The 17,847-nt window shown below is 35.3% G+C and overlaps 1 protein-coding gene across 2 annotated transcripts in view; it reads left to right on the forward strand.

Moving 5' to 3' along the window:
- The window catches only part of cadpsa (Ca2+-dependent activator protein for secretion a), a 128,466-nt gene that overhangs the window by 51,620 nt on the left and 58,999 nt on the right, over nucleotides 1-17,847 (forward strand). For both annotated transcript variants that reach the window (XM_079857074.1, XM_079857075.1), the window contains exons 8-12: nucleotides 5,562-5,673; nucleotides 6,787-6,923; nucleotides 10,180-10,246; nucleotides 14,531-14,639; nucleotides 16,288-16,500. In XM_079857074.1, coding sequence (XP_079713200.1) covers nucleotides 5,562-5,673; nucleotides 6,787-6,923; nucleotides 10,180-10,246; nucleotides 14,531-14,639; nucleotides 16,288-16,500 — 638 coding nt within the window. The remainder of the gene's footprint in view (nucleotides 1-5,561; nucleotides 5,674-6,786; nucleotides 6,924-10,179; nucleotides 10,247-14,530; nucleotides 14,640-16,287; nucleotides 16,501-17,847) is intronic.

Consider the following 17,847-nt stretch of genomic DNA (forward strand, 5'->3'; position numbering starts at 1 on the left):
AACCATCATTAAAATGTTGTGACTTGTACCACAGTAGTAAGTTTGGACCTGAAAGGATAGCTTTTATTGCCCTCACGCATCGATGAATCTTGGATGCCCAACACCCTTGGACCATTGTTGGTATGTTCTTACCACTGCTGGCCTTGTTAGAGTATCTCAGGTCTTTACTCCTGCCCATTTCTCCTGCATCCAACACGTCAGAACTGATTGTTTTCTTACTATATAATCAACGCAGAACTTGAATGAGAATGTCAGACTGTGACTGAGAGAGACTGATCATGTAAAATGCCTAGTCAGCGCTGTCAATCGTGACAACAGTCTGCAAAGATGTATACGGCACAGCATGACATACAAGACAGCTGATGTGCCTTGGCTTTTGCCCACAATTTTCACTGAGGTCACATCATATAAGCTGACAAGCAACAATTGTAAAATACAGAAAAAAAACTGCATGGCATACAGTCGGCTTTACACACACACACACACACACACACACACACACACACACACACACACACACACATATACACAAAGAAAAATACTCATATCCACTCGCTTTCAACTGAAAATACAGAGTTGCTCAGATTAACAAGCTCTCACATTCACACACACATTTGGCTCACGTTTCTCCAGGGCTTGTTGTAATGCTAAAAGCCTGCTGGGTCTCAGGGGTAGAGCCATGTGAGGATAGATGATAGGGAGTCTGGGAAAGCAAAAGAATGATGGGGAAACTGCTGAGAGACATGCGTTCTGTACCTGTTTGATCAGACACCTTAAGATTGTGGGGATTGATCCCAACACATCTCTTTAATTAAATCGTATATGCACGCTTGTGAGTGTTTGAGTGAGAGAAACAAGGAAGTGGTTAAAAACAGGGAAATAAAGGCTGTTTCGTAAGCCTTTGAGTCTGCTTGGGGGTTAGAAGGGCTACAAAGGCCTGCACTTGTATGAAAGTGGAGTGGTTAGGATGAATGAAAAAAGCAATTTTTTAAATCATATTTTAGTCTGATAAAGTCTGCCAGATTGGTTCTGTGTTTGAGGGCTCAGATTGTAGGATGTGCTTTTCAGGCAGCAGTTTTTAGAGATTTAATGCTTTCATGACCCCCTGTTGAACCAACCTTAACATAAAAACTAAGAAATTTGTTGTTGATAGTAGGTCATGTATCAAACTCTGCATTTGTTTGAGCGAAGCAGAACTTTGGATTTTAGTGATTCTCGGGTCGTGACCCGTTTGCTCTAAAAGAATCATTGAAAAAAACATGACTGAAAATATGCGAGTTTACTTGCAATGAGGGCGAAAATGGTTTTGGTTTGTGCTGCTGATCACAATGTGTTTAACTGGGAAATTATTTTTCTTTATTAATAACCATTTGCAATATAAAAAGTAAACACAAACCTCTCGTGATTTGAAAAGAAGGCAGTGGTCTTATATGTGACTGGTCTTGTTTCTGCTCGATTGTCACAGTATTGTAGCTCTAGACACTGTGGATTACATAACAAGGAGAGCTTTGCTGTGTGCGCATGCGCACTTTGTGTGTTACTTGTGATATAGATCAGTAATATAGATTAGTGTTTCTCTAACACAGGGTTTGGGCATTTAAGGCAATGAACCTCTGACCAAATTTTGTGGGTCAGTGTATATTTGTATGTTTGTGGTATAGTTGGTGTTTATGTTCAGGGTATCATTTGGGAATCACACATGCTTACTTACAGCTACATTAACACTTTATTCAAAGGCTAACAATATTCTTTTAGCAGAAATGAAAAGTTTATTTAAATTAGTTTTAATTTTTAAATACATTTTAATTAATTTAATTTTAATTCAGATTTTAAATTCTTACAGAGGACAGCTTAGAATAAAGATATACGAATGGATGTTGCTCAAGAATCTTTCTTGATTTTGTTTATTGTACAACAATTAGACTAAAAACTGTCTCAGGATATTGATTCCCTTTTATAATGTCAAGAGAGGATAGCTGGTCCAGGGGCACACAGACATGGTCGGTTTTTAGTGTGTACAGTGTGACTGAAGCTCAAAAGTGTGAAATGAGTCATTCTCATTCCATTTAGCATCATACAATATAGATGTGGTGTATATGGAAATGTAAGCTCTTCTGCTGCCACCTACAGGCTTTATTAGTACTAGCAACTCTATGCACTGTGATACTGTGAATTTCATTTGCATGCAAATGAATACAAACATATGGCTCGATCTCTGGCAACACTGATATGACTGCTTCTTTATTTAACAGAAAGAAGCATTTGTTCAAATTTTCTGATTATGCAGAATATGTTTTATAGCCAGATAAATGTGTCCAAAAATAGTATAATAAAATATATTTTTTGTGTGTTTTCTGTGTGAAAGTTTGAAAATATACTCTGATTTGGCTAATCTGAGATACCAGAACATTTTAAATGAGTCTCATGCAGGCAAACATTGAGCTCAGTGACTTCCACTCCTCTTATTTGTCAATTTCTGAAAGCAACATGTAATTTATGGTAAAACACAGAGATGAAACTTCAATAATATCTGCGTACTGGGTTTTTATTTGGTCAGAAAAACATATTGGAGGTGAAAGTTAAACATTTTTAAATGAAAATTTTTACATCAACATTACTGCTTTTATGCTTGAAGTCCCGTTAAAGTCAATCTCAACAGAACACGGGCATTAATAAGATAATACATTCATCTTTTGTCTTGCTGTCAGGATTTACCCATGTTCCTCTGGGAACTGTTTTTAGAATTGAAATGGGGATGCAATAACAGTGAGATTTTATTATTATTAAATGAACATGCCAGGCCTTGAGCACTTTAATCTGCTGAAAATATATGCAAGACATGGAGCCAGTGTCTGAATGTCTCTGATGTGCGTCTCTGATGTGCTTGTTCTTCTGTGTGCAAATGGTCACATAGTGATATGTGTGTGTGTGTGTGTGTGTGTGTGTGTGTGTGTGTGTGTGTGTGGGAGAGAGAGAGTCAGAGACACATGAACCTTAATAACAGGTTTAATAGCATTCTGAAAGACTCCTCATTGAGTGGCAGAACAAGATTTGTTCTCACACATGCACAGTTGCACACACAGACATTTACAGCTTGTGGTCATATCAATGTCATCAAACAGCTGCTCTTTTCTAGGCGGAGGATCTGATGCCAGATTGTTATGAGGACATTCACATTCATGATTTACCAAGTAGACTAACCAAAACCAACACTCCCTGACATCCCAAAAGATAGGCGCTGTCAACAAGCAAAGACTATGATTTGTATCAGTGATTGTGTGTGTGTGTGTGTGTGTATTAATTATTTAATACACATGTAAAAAGTATTAATTTCTTTCAAACAACAATAAAAATATCTTACTGACCCCAAACTTATATATTATAATATTATCAGTAAGATATTTTTATTGTTGTTTGAAAGAAATTAATACTTTTATTAGACAAGGTCACAAGGATGCATTAAATTGATCAAAAGTGACAGACTCTTACAGTACGTTGTAAAAATAAATAAAGCTATGCTTTTGAACTTCGTTCATCAAAGAATCCTGGAAAAAATGTATCATAGTTTCCACAAAAATATTTAGTGGTTCAATGATTTCTGAAAGATCATGTGACACTGAAGACTGGAGTAATGGATGCTGAAAATGCAGTTTTGCCATCACAGAAATTAAATACATTTTAAGATATTTTAAACTTGAAAACAGTTATTTTAAATTGTAAAAATATTTCACAATATTACTGTTTTTACTGTATTATTAATCAAACAAATGCAGCCCTGGTAAGCATAAGAGAATTAAAAAAACCTACCGGTGTGTGTATAGACGGACAGATAAAGAGATGGATGGATGGATGGATGGATGGATAGATAGATAGATAAATAGATAGATAGATGGATGGATGGATGGATGGATGGATGGATGGATGGATGGATGGATAGATAGAGAGAAATTGATTTGGTAAAATATATCATCTACTGTGCCACAGGCGGCTGCTGAAACTAAACAGCAGTTTACAGTACACATGCTGTGTCCAGTGGCTGTAGCCTTCAAGCTCACAGCAAGTCCTAGTAAAAAAACGTTTTTCATGATCTTGTATTAATGGCATGCTTGCTAACAGCATTCATCATTTCTTCCAAAGAGTTTGTTTCAACGCCATGAGCCAAACATGCATCAGTCACCTCTCCTGAGACGCTGATGTGAAAGAAGGTTGAACGGCACTATACACTGACACAGAAAAGACACATACACAAACATACATAAACACACAGCGTCCATGTACCCTCAGCTTCACCCCAGGCATTCTAGAGGGAGACAGACTCAGAAGGGGGTTGCCATGGAGACCCGTTTACTGCTCTCTGTTCCCCCAGAGCACTGTGGCCTGATGATTGCCCCCCCTCATCTCGAGGGATCACAACACACACACACACGCTCACACTTACACACACATGCATCACAAATACTTTCATGTGCACACAGTCACATCAAAACACACACATACACTGTGTATTGCCACACAAGCCAACAAAGCCACAGTACTTGTCCTGTTTATTCAGTCTTTCTGCACAAAATAAAAGGGAGTGGATGATCCATTTAGAGTTAGACACGCATACTAGCTCAGATTTACCTCAGAATAGTTTTTTTTTTTTAGCTTCTCATTGGATTTTTGCTGTTATTAATAGGCACCGTAGATTCAGGCCAGATTTAATCCCATGTCTCTCACATTCTTAATGTGTGCTCACTGCCATCGTAATGTAATAATCAATTATGATGACTATAATACTAATTAATAATAATGTGTTACAGAGACACTCTCAGATTGCACAGTTATATTATATTATCTTTGGTCCTACTTTATATTACATGTCTTTAACTACTAACATTTTAAGTAATCGTTTGATACAATGCACTTAGTGTGTACATACATGTTATTTTTAATGTGATCTGTAATAAATTTCTGCAGTTACATCTATAATTACACTGTTGACCCTTTGCTTATACCTTGACCCACCCTTAAACTTAATCGTACCACCAAACCTGTCACTGACCTTACCCATGTTCCACCTCAATAGCAGCACAAGTATTTTGCAATACAACATGAACAAAATAAGTACATTGTACCTAAGTGTTTTTTTTTTTTTTTGGATGGAAGTACATAATATTTAAAGCCACCTAACCTAAAAGTGTGGTGCTTATTTCTTATTAAATAAATAATACAATTTAAATGATTTAATCCAAAACTTATTAGAGAGTGTTAATGTAAAATATAATTTGGTCAACATAATTTACTGACTTTGCGGTCAGTAAAATTCAGCAGGGATACAATACATATATCAAAAGTGATAGTAAAGTAATTTAAATGGTTACAAAAAATGTTGATTTCAAATAAATGATGTTCCATTAATCAAAGAATCCTGAACAGTGTAAAACCACTGATTTATTTCTCTCTCTCTCTCTCTCTCTCTCTCTCTCTCTCTCTCTCTCTCTCTCTCTCTCTCTCTCTCTCTCTCTCTCTCTCTCTCTCTCTCTCTCTCTCTCTCTCTCTCTCTCTCTCTCTCTGTTTAGGTGGGGTACTCAAGGAGACTTCACCACTACTCACCCACTTCCAGCTGTAAAGGTGAAACTCTTCACGGAGAGTACAGGAGTACTGGCACTGGAGGACAAAGAGCTAGGACGGGTAAGACAGACACACACACACACACACACACACACACACACACACACACACACACACACACACACACACACACACACACACACACCTGGTTCACATCTTGGTGAAAAACATGTGCACTCACACACTGAACCATCACAGCTCATACTCACACAGCTCTTTAAGCAGTCAGCACTGATCTGAGCTCAGTTCTGCCATCAAGAGGTGATCAGCACTAACATGATTTCTCCAAACAAGTTCTCCAAAATGAGCAGCCCCCCTGCGTTCCTGTAGCTGTTCTAATGGATTTGATCCAGTGCTGAGTCAATGAGGCATAGAGTTTCTCTTTTCCTCTCTCTATCACTCATTCTCTCTAAACAATAATCCTGCACTGATATAAAAACAGAAAGATAAGGTGCTGATGTCGGCTCTTATGCAAATGATAGATTACTTCAAAGTGAAGTAAGAGATAGAGATAATAATAGAATCTGATGTGCGATGAATCAGAGCTCTGGTGGGAATGGATATTACTTGAAAGCTGCACTGTCCCACTTTTTTTTAACTTCCCCATATTTGAGCTAGCTGTGTAATAAATACAGTAAGACCACAAATGAAAATGCTTCTATTTATCATTATTGTAATTTAAAAAAATAAGGGAACACTTTATTTCGATGGTTCAGTTTAGACATTCTACTAACCAACTTTGCAACTTCATCTCAACTACCAGGCCAGCCATTAGAGTTTTAGTAAACTGTCTGCTTAATATCTGCTAACACTTTATTTTGATGGACCCCATCAGACATTCTACTGACTATAAATAACTTTTCAACTACATGTCAACGTACTCTACTAACCCGAACCCCAACACCTACCCCTAACAGTCTATTAGAATCTACTAATACTCTAAGAATGAGAGTTGACATGTAGTTGACAAGTTATTTATAGTAGAATGTCTAAAGTGGACCATCGAAATATGTAAGAAAATAATTTCAAATTAAATTATCATCATAACCTAGAGTTGTGAAAAGTTGAGTTAGCATGAATTTCATGTCTTAGTATTTGGTATGTCCCGACAGCCTAGAAATAGTGCAGTGATTGTGTGAGTGATTGTTGTTATCTGTCATAATGTGATTTCAGGTTGTGTTACATCCAACACCCAACAGTCCCAAACAGTGTGAGCTCCATAAAATGACTGTTGCCAAAGGTTGCCCAGATGACCTAAAGATCAAATTGGCTGTCCGTATGGACAAACCACAGAATATGAAGCACTGTGGGTAAGTGGCATCTGTATGTTCATTTTTGATTTTGCTTGTGTACCACGTTTTAAAAAAAATTTTTTTTTTATTTGTTTATTGAAGGAATTTAATAGCATGGACAGTCAACTTTACATTGACACATACACTTAATAGATTCAATGTACACAGAATCAGGACAACCATTCCTCTAACACTTTCTTCTGTCATTACCGGCAATAGAGTTATTCACTCTTGCTGCATCCTAATTCCCAAACTATCCAGCCTAAATTGTATTCAAATTTAGAATTAGTGTGTCCAAAATCATAGTATGTTGAAATGAGTATTCAAAAGATACCCCTATTTCTGGTATATATATATATATATATATATATATATATATATATATATATATATATATATATATATACCCCTGTTATATACCCCTGTTATAATTCGTACAGATCCATGCACACTCTAATTGTGAATATTGCCCACAACACTTTGTTTTTTGGACAAGGATTCGATTAGAACTACAAACACGAATTAAAAGTGTTTAAAAAAACTACAAACATGGCGGATGTGCGAGACTGACAGTTAAGGGATTTGAGTGATTGAGAATCAGTAAACATTATAAATATGTACTCTATAAATATGTATGCATTATGCAATGTTATCCACATTATAATTAATCTGTCACAAACTGTTAACTTTTATAAAGATATGTTTGGTCGTTAACTTTTACGCAAACACATAAGGAGAGTTCTCATGAAAGACCCATGACTGGCAGATCAACATGCTAATTAATTTCTCTCTGAAACGAGATTGAATGTAGAGGATTTTAACTGTGACAAGATGATTGACAGGGCTGTTTATACCGTGACAGGATGCACTTAACAAAGTGACAGGGTGGTACTTTAAAGACACAATTATGATGAAGTAGTATGTCCCAAAGCTTGCCTACTATTTTGTTACACACTCAAAATGATGTACTTTTTCTTCACAAAAACAGTGCATGCTTTTAGGGCATAGTATAAGTGGGCGAATTGGGATGCTGCATCGGTGTCTGGTCCAATGAGGAGTGTGAACTCTCCTCTATTCTGATCTTATGGCTCCATCTAGTGGACAATGTAACACATTATTATTAACTCCAGAAGGATGGGATGAACCTTGAGATCTGTGCAGTATATCCTGTACAAAATGTTATTTTTTTATTTTACAATATTAATATTTTATGATTGAAAATGTTGTATTTATATAGATATAATTTGCAATTTTTTTTAAAACAATAGATTTACTTAGCAAAATTGTGTAAGATAATGAAATGATATAAAATATTTAATTTATTTCAGTGTATTATTCATTTATTAAATGTATTTTTTCTTGTTTTGAGCTTGAACTTAAAAACAAACAAACAAACAAAAAAACCCAGAGTTGTTCACGTCCTCAGATTTTTTCATTTCTATGTCAACACTATGAACGCTGAAATTAAGCAGTCAGGTGGTACAAGTAAGAGCGCTGTAAGTTGTTTATGTCCATTATTATAGTAATGTTATGTGGTTTGAGATATAAGGTAGTTTAACGCTGTCTCTCGTTCATGTGTTTTGAAGGCGGTTTGAAGGGAGAGTGGGATCTCATGCTTTCGAAGCTAACTTGCTATTGCTAGCCTCTCCGCAATTGCCTACCCTACCTTTAATCATATTTATCATCAGTCATTGTGGATGTCCCGTGAGCTAGATATTTTAACAACATAAGCTGAAAATTGTATGCTGTTTCCAGACAGAAGCATAGAACAGTTCAGATGTTCTTACCAAGACTATGTTGTTATCTTTGAGACAGAGGAGGGGTTTAGGCTCAGTGGCTGTTTTCTGATTGGCTCACAATTGCCCATATGTGTTCTGTATGGCTCTCTGTGCACCTTATGCATAGCAACTGTTCTGCATCACCGTATCGGTTTATTCACACCTCTATTTATTCTTTATAAGATATTAATAAGACATATGGAAAAGTGACAAGAGAGGAAATCAGCAAACAAATCATAGGGAAAAAATGATGATCGTGTATACCATCCCAACCACTAACCTAACCCAACCCTTAACTATAACTATAAGCTCTACCTGGCTCTGCAGTTGGTTATTACTGTACCCAGAACAGATCTGTGCAATATATTGTTTTGGCCATTAGGGGACACTAAACCTACATCTGAAAATCCATGTCTGTTTCTGTGCTTGTCTTAAAACTCACTCTACTACAAGCTGAAGGAAGACTAATATGTCATCCTCTATAAATTTGCATTATGTAGAAGGTGTTCTTTTATTTTTATAACATTTGTCTTCAGTCACGTAAAGTGATTAAAATTTAACAAATCTTAACTGCTTGATTTTTTTAAAATAATTCACACACACACACACACACACACACACACACACACACACACACACACACATATACATATATATATATATATATATATATATATATATATATATACACTCTCAGATAAAAAAATGGTACAAAAGCTTCAGCGAGATGGTACCCTTTAAAAGAATCTAATATGTACACTTTTAATATGCACTCTTTATTTATGGACAAAGGTGAACCTATTGAAAGAGTACTTCCCCAGTAACAGCTTTTGTACCTTTTTTTTCTGAGAGTGTATTGTATATGCTCATGTAGGACAATACATTCTATATAGCATATTTCAACTGCTTGATTGCTTATTTTGTCACAAAAACTGTATTATCTAACCTTCTAAATCCGACTATAAGGCATGAAGATATTATAAACATTAACAGCATGATTTTCTATAAAGCTGCTTTGAAACTATTTCTATTGTGAAAAGCACTATTTAAATCAAAGTCGAACGTAAGGAAATAATTTCAGATATTTATTGTATTTTATGAGGGAACTAGCTCATCCTTGATTATTTAACACATATTTAGTGTCATAGTTGAAGCATTTTTTATGCTTATTTTGAAAATCGTATTTTATCCTCAATAATCAGACACCTATTTTGTCCTTTTAATGCATATTAATGTCTTCTCAATGCAATTTTTTGCATTGTTTGTTTTTGTTTGAAACTTTTGTTCACTTTTTGTGTGGACATAAATAATATTATTGAATAAAAATACATTTTTAACCTATATTTATAATCTAAAAACATCCCTGTTGTAATTTACTAAATTTAAATCAGAGAGAAAGGCAAAAGTAGCCCATTATCACCCAAATTTAGAACAACACATCCAGCATGCTATATCTTGACACTATGATGCGACGCCTGCTCTGCGTTTCTTCACAGATACCTTTGGGCTATTGGGAAAAACCTGTGGAAAAGATGGAAGAAGAGATTCTTTGTCTTGGTGCAGGTATGTGCTTTTTCACCTATTTTTGTCACTTCTAATGGAGAATCTTTCCTTCCCTTCTGATTCACATTTTTTTGTCAAGTGCTGTGCATTTCAATTTCCATTGCATGTGTCAGAATTGCATCAGTGAAGTAGACTAGATTCTCAGCTCTTTCTGACCGAGCACTGCATCAGGTACTTCGCTGGAGCCTTTTTTTATTTCTGTCCCCATTGTTTGCGGTTCAGTCAGCTTCTCTGTGGTGGGTTGTAACATGTCTGAGAGCTAAAAGTTGACAGGCGGCTTGACAGAGTAAAGGACCAGCACTCGCAGCTAAAAGAGCCCACATCACACGCCCACCAGTCGCTCGCAGCTACGGCTACAGCAAGTGACAAACAACAGTCAATACACTGACATTATTTATTTACCTTAGTGTTTGCGTGCATGTGTGTCTGTGTGCTTGCAAGCGAAAAACATAACACGATGCCCTGTTTGTGTTTTCGAATGCCAGTGTGTGTAAGAAAATATGCCAGAATGCGCTTTTCGTGTCCGTGTTTCGTTTTCACACTTTTTATTTGTTTGTTTCCTTTCTGCTTTTTTGTCGGTTTTTTTTAATGTTGTTCTCGTGCTAAATCCCATGCAAGCGTTCACACAAACGTCAACACATCTAGTCCTCATCTTGTAAATGTGAATGTCAACATAAACACACATGTAAACTCCAGATTATGTGGCATCTTTCATGTTTTATTTAGATTTAAAAAAATAAATGAAATGTTTATGCCACATACACAGAGCAAATGTAAAATATTTTTTAAATTCTTCCACCTACTTTTTTTTCACCTGCAAAACACAAGGTATACTTAAAACTCTCATAAACCAATTAATGCAATATCCGAAATAAACCAAAATCCCTAAACCTAGATATTTTGCAAAGCAATTTCCTACAGTGTAAAATATTATAAAAATTATAAAACATATAAAACTCTCAAAATTATAAAACAAATACTATTTAACCTGAATAAATCAACTAATACATTTCAAAGGGTCAGATAATGATTATTACGTTTTAAAATGTAAATTATTCTAAAGACAATTTTCAGCATCTTTACTCCATCTTGGGTGTCACAAGATCCGTCAGAGATCATTTTAATATGCTGATTTGGTGCTCAAGAAACGTTTCTTAAAATGATTAATGATAAAAACTCTTTAGTTAATATTTTCTTGGAAATCATGATATATTTTCTCTGAATTTTTTGACAAATAGAATATTCATTTATTTATTTATTTATTTATCACATATCATTTTTATTTGAAATAGAGTATTTTGAAACAAAATAAAAGTTGTTAATGTAATTTTTATGCAATTTAATGCATCCTTGCTGAATAAATGATGATTAATAAAAAAAAAAAAAAAAAAAAAAAAAAAAATATATATATATATATATATATATATATGCTCCAAGTCTTAGATATATTGAATGACCAGTGTTTGATTGACAGATTCTTATTGGCCCTGCATTTAATGTGGGGTTTGTGTTACAGGGCGGGTGTGAGTTCACTGTTGCATTATTCATAAATAATTACCACACCATGTAGACCATTTAGGGCTTCTGTTTGACACAGGCTGGCTTTGAAACAAGGTGTCACAAAAAGGTGCTGACAGAGTTCCCCAAGGCTCCGCCGTGCCATTTTATTTCCTCAGTGTTGCTTAACTTCACGTAAATAACGACGATATCCACAGAAGTCTTTCATAGCCACCAAACGGTCTTTCTTTGTGCCTCTAAGTGCTCGTGTTGCCCTCTCAGTGAGTTGACAGCATAAGGCCAGCATTATGATTCAAACTGAAGTCTAATTATTTTACGGTTGGTAGGCGATGTGACAAAACAGCGGGCAGACGCTCCGCGCTCTTCCTCTTTCCCCTCATCTCGTCTCCGATGCTCTGGCTCAGGCATGCAGCCTTACGCGTCTGAATATGGTAATGCGTTCGAGTGACCCGGAGGGGCTCGGGTTGTGTGTGTGGCGGGGGGAATCGGGCTTTATATTTCCACTGTTGCATCTCGCGATCGATTCGCACTAGCGTTTTTTCCTCCTGCTCTCTCCATCCACAATGCGGTTTGCAGAGCATCGACAAAAACAAGGTTATTTAAAAAGAGCAAATGCATGCAGGGGTAATCAGAAAGCAAAGTCATTTAAAATCCTTTAACTGTCGGTTTGACAGCGGGTCAATGGCCCCACCAGCGACCGCTCCGGCTTCTGACAAGCCCGAACTTCAGTGGATTGATGGGAGGTTGTGTGTGTGTGTGCGTGTGCCCCTGTGACGTCCCGAAGGCACCTGGGTGCCACCAAGCCAGATCGGGGCCCTGAAGCCAGCCCAAGTGCCCGTCACACACATGACATTGAATTTATCGTGTCACTCGGGAGTCGGAGTGAGAGAGGGCTGCCACTTTCAGCAAAGGTGATGGAGGCGCTGGATTGGTGTAATTCTGCGGATGGGGCCGGAGAACGTCTTGACAGCAGCGCGTCTGCGTGTGTAGAACGTGCGAGAACGTGTGTATGACTGGCACCTAACCGCACGACTCACATCCGGAGTGACAGCGTGTCATCGCACACTCTTCTGTCAGTCCTGTTTGATTGGCAGGACAAAACCCAAGTCTAACTCCACCCCGTCAGTGACCAAGACAGCCTCCTTCTGAGATGCCACCCTCCGTTTGAACCCTATCACTAGCCTGGAGTAGATGCTTCGGTCACACTTTACTACGATGTGCTTACAAAAAATAAAAAATGTCTTAGGTACAATGTACTCATGGTGTTCTCTTATTGCTGCTGTTGACGTGGGATATGGGTAAGGTTAGGGACCGGTTTAGTGGTGTGGTTGGGTTTAAGGGTGGGTTAAGGTGTCCCACTTTATATTAGGTGTCTTTAACTACTATGATTAATCATTTAATACAACGCATTTATTGTGCACATACAGTCAAACCAAAGATTATTCAGACACCATATATAATTTTTGATCTTTTTTTTTACTAGTGGGTGCAGGACACTATAGTTCATTTATGTAAGTGAGGATGGCAAAATAAAGTAAACTGTGACATCAAAAATCCTTCATACAGTGGACTACCAGTAAAATGTCTAAACATTTTAAAAAGAACACTTTGACCTGACCATGTTTTGCTTAAGTGTTTTTTCTTTAATTTCTAATACGACTTTTTACCCCACAGACTGAACAAAATTAAGCATTGCTTGGTAATTGGTTGACCTAAATTGGTATTATCTCATTGTGTACTTAGGTTGAATAGGTTGAATAAATTTCATTTTTGTGACAGTCTAACAGAAGGATGGCCAAAACCAGTGAAATATCAACTGAGTTCTTGTCATAATTTATTAACATTTTCTAAACTATAGTGAATAAACTGTAGCCGCGTTTCCATTAAAGATTCGCGCAAAATTTTTGCGATTTTTTTTTATTTATTTATTTATTTTTATTTATTTATTTTTTATTTATTTATTTTTTCTTCTAAATATCGATAAAAAACGATTGCGAAATGACGGCGTTTCCATTAACCGATGTTTTGTGACTAAAACGTCATTTTTTGCTCTTGCGATAAGTCATTCCAAAAATCATGGCAACGGACGTTGGTAAGTTTATATATATATCACAGCCACGTACCGCACTAGACATTATTATTATTATTAATGGAAGGAAACGTAGGCGTGTTATCCAAGCATTAATGGCAAGGAAAGACCCTTATACTGTGTCCGTGAGCGGCACATATGAAGTGTTTCTGGGTTTTTCTCACTCATTTCTGCTCCAAGGTCTTGATTGTTGCATTTCTTTGAGGTTTAGAATCCAGTATTTCTGTCATTCTTTTGTCTTTTCAATAAAGAACTCCGTCTTGTATTCTGTCCAAACACACCGCGCCTTCTACGTCAGGTGACCTGTAAATGCGCAAAAACTGTTTCCATTGCAGTTTTGCGAAATATTTCTTTTTCGAATTGCCTGAAAAACCACCTCATGCGAGCGTAAAAACTTTTTTTGCGATAAATGGGAGTTTTTGCGAAATTGACGTGTTTCCATTGAGCGTATTTTCAATTCGCAATTTCAATTTGCGCAATTTGAAGGGTAATGGAAACGCGGCTAGTGATAATGTGAGAAATGTTGAAATAAATTTTGGTTTGACTGTACATGTTTGTATAACCGTACCACCAAACATATCACATACCTCACCCGTATATCACCTTAAAAGCAGCACAAAAAAAAAAAAATCCATATAATTGAAATGTATGTTTTAATATGCCAAAATTCTTTCCAGGTGAGCCAATACACCTTTGCCATGTGTAGCTACAGGGAGAAGAAAGCAGAACCTGTTGAACTTCTGCAACTGGACGGATACACTGTGGATTACACCGACCCTCAGCCAGGTCACCACAGCCAATCAGATTGCCACAATCAATGACATCACAGTGAAAAAATGAACTGAAATATAGTCCTCATTAGTTTTCTATAACCATCTTATTTGGAATGTAAGAGCAGGTGCGGCCATTTGTAACTTGAATGTGAAAAGCTTCCGGTCTTGATATTGTAAACTGGTTTTTATCATATTATTTGTATTTATTATAATCAATAACACACTGGTTTTTCTATTTCCCTATATTGGCTAATGAATCGGAAGTCTTTCACATTCACAGAAAGATAGAAGTACCTGTTAGACCAGCAGGTGGCATGTGTTTCTAGGATCTATACACGTCTATTCCTAAGGAAAAGATGACTCATTTTATTAGTGTTAAACAAACACAGGTAATTAACTAGTTAAGATCAATTATCTTTCATTGAAACCTTCTGTATCCTTGCATAAAACATTATGCACAGTGTACATGGGTTATGAAAAGCTGAATCTGATATTGATCATTCTTGTGTAGACTGAAGCTTGTAGTGTTTTATCATTTTGATGCTGATATTTTGATAGTTTATGCATAATCAAGCACTGTGTACTGAATACTGTCGCATAATGGTATGAATTATAACAATTATCAAACAATATCTGTTAATTTAAGTCAATTACTCTGTAAAGCATGTTTTGTGAGGTAACCAAATTTTTGATTCAGGTGGCCATGTCTATATTCAAATGATAAATCAAGCAAAATATATATTTTTAATATGACTGAATCAACCTTACTACATTAGGTTAAACCAATAAAATGAATTAGTTTGTTTTTACAATAAGATTTTAAACATTAATATTAAAGTATTGGCTGTCATGCAACTAATAATTAATAATATTTTTTACAGCAGGCTTGATTAATAATAATAATAATAATAATAATAATTAATATTATTATAATCTTGGTGAATATTTATTTATCTTGATGAATAAATATATCATTTTGATTAATTTTAGCTTAAATATACAATTATACACTGTTAGTTCATCTCAGTTCATAATGTATTAACATTAATGTCAAGTAAAATACAATTTTTAATGATTTCTTACTACATTAGGTTGCAGATTCTATTTGTTAATATGCAACTAATAATTAGCAATATTTTTTTTACAGCATTTAATCAAATTTGTTAATATAATGTATTATTATTATTGGTAATAACTTATAATTTATATAATTATTTTAATTATTTAAATATTTATTCATCTTGATTAATAAATAAATAGTCTTGTTTAATGTCTGTTTATAAATATGCTATATGATTTTAAACATTAATATTAGTTAAAGGTATGCAACTAATAATTAACAATATTTTTTACAGCATTTATTAATCTTGATTAATAATAATAATAATTCATATGATTATAATATTAATGAATATTATATTGATGAATTTTTATTTATCAAGATTAATAAATATACAATCTTGATTCATTTTAGCTTATTAATTTTAGCGGCCTGTTCTACATCCACAGTAAACAGTAAATGTATTATTATACGTAGAATATAACTTTAGCCAAAATTAGTATTGTTAGCTCAACTTCTGCAACAGGACTGCATAACTTTAAAGTGCACTTTTGATTATTTCCGTGTAAAGTATAACTGATGAACACTATGTTGAATCCAGGTCTGGATGGAGGTCGGACGTTCTTCAACGCTGTGAAGGAGGGCGACACTGTGATCTTCGCCAGTGATGATGAGCAAGATCGAATCCTGTGGGTTCAGGCCATGTATCGTGCCACGGGCCAGTCCCACAAACCCATCCCCCCGACCCAGGTGCAGAAACTCAACGCCAAAGGAGGGACAGCACCACAGCTCGATGCTCCCATCTCTCAGTTCTGTAAGTATGAATATGCAGATTATGGATACACACATGCTGACTGCAGGGACGCACACACACACACACACACACACAGGTAGAATGACACTCTTCATAGCAGTCACACACACTTGAAATGTTTCTGTAGCATGTGTTGAAAAAGTTCCCGTTGTAAACAGCGCACTGCTGATGTTTCACTCATTAATGTGGCACGAGTGTCATAATCTCAACAGTGTACACTTCCTGAGCAGAGTAACTACTCACTGTTTTCTTCTGCACCGCTTGATTCTGTCACAAATCTTTCGTCTTGCGTCCCACTTACATTTCTTCATTACATATTCTTTGCTATGGTTCATTTTAATCAGCCATCTTTGTTTTGTTTTTTTGATTTATTTATTATTTTATATATATATATATATATATATATATATATATATATATATATATATATATATATATATATATATATATATATATATAATAGATAAACTATATAAATTATAGTTTCTTTATCTTTTTTTCACTTTTCTTTCACTGCATTTTGCTTTCCTTTTATCATTGTAAACATTTTTCTTTCACTTTTCTTTTGCATATTCGCTCTCTTTTGCTTCTACATTTGATCTTTCTTTCTTTCTTTCTTTCTTTCTTTCTTTCTTTCTTTCTTTCTTTCTTTCTTTTCTCTTTTCTTTTGCATATTTTCCCTCGTTCAGAAAGAAAGATCAAATGTACACATTTCTTTCTTTCTTTCTTTCTTTCTTTTGCTCTTTCTTTCTTTCTTTCTTTCTTTCTTTCTTTCTTTCTTTCTTTCTTTCTTTCTTTCTTTTCTCTTTTCTTTTGCATATTTTCCCTCGTTCAGAAAGAAAGATCAAATGTACACATTTCTTTCTTTCTTTCTTTCTTTCTTTTGCTCTTTCTTTCTTTCTTTCTTTCTTTCTTTCTTTCTTTCTTTCTTTTGCTTGTTCTTTCTTTCGCTCTTTCTTTCTTTCTTTCTTTCACTTTTTTGCATATTTGCCCTCATTTAGAAATAAAAAAGAAAGATCAAATGTACAAATTTCTTTTTTTCTTTCTTTCTTTCGCTGTTCTTTTGCATATTTGCCCTCTTTGGCTTGTACATTTGATCTTTCTTTCTTTCTTTCTTTCTTTCTTTCTTTCTTTCTTTCTTTCTTTCTTTCTTTCTTTCTTTTGCTGTTCTTTTGCATATTTGCCCTCATTCGCTTGTACATTTGATCTTTCTTTCGCTCTTTCTTTCGCTCTTTCTTGCACTTTTCTTTTGCATGTTTTCCCTTGTTCCAAAAGAAAAACAAAAAGATCAAATGTACCAATTTTTCTTTTTCTTTCGCTCTTTCTTTCACTCACTCTTCTTTTGGA

The sequence above is a fragment of the Squalius cephalus genome (genome assembly GCF_949319135.1).
Source record: "Squalius cephalus genome assembly, chromosome: 22".
In the NCBI taxonomy this organism is placed as follows: domain Eukaryota; kingdom Metazoa; phylum Chordata; class Actinopteri; order Cypriniformes; family Leuciscidae; genus Squalius; species Squalius cephalus.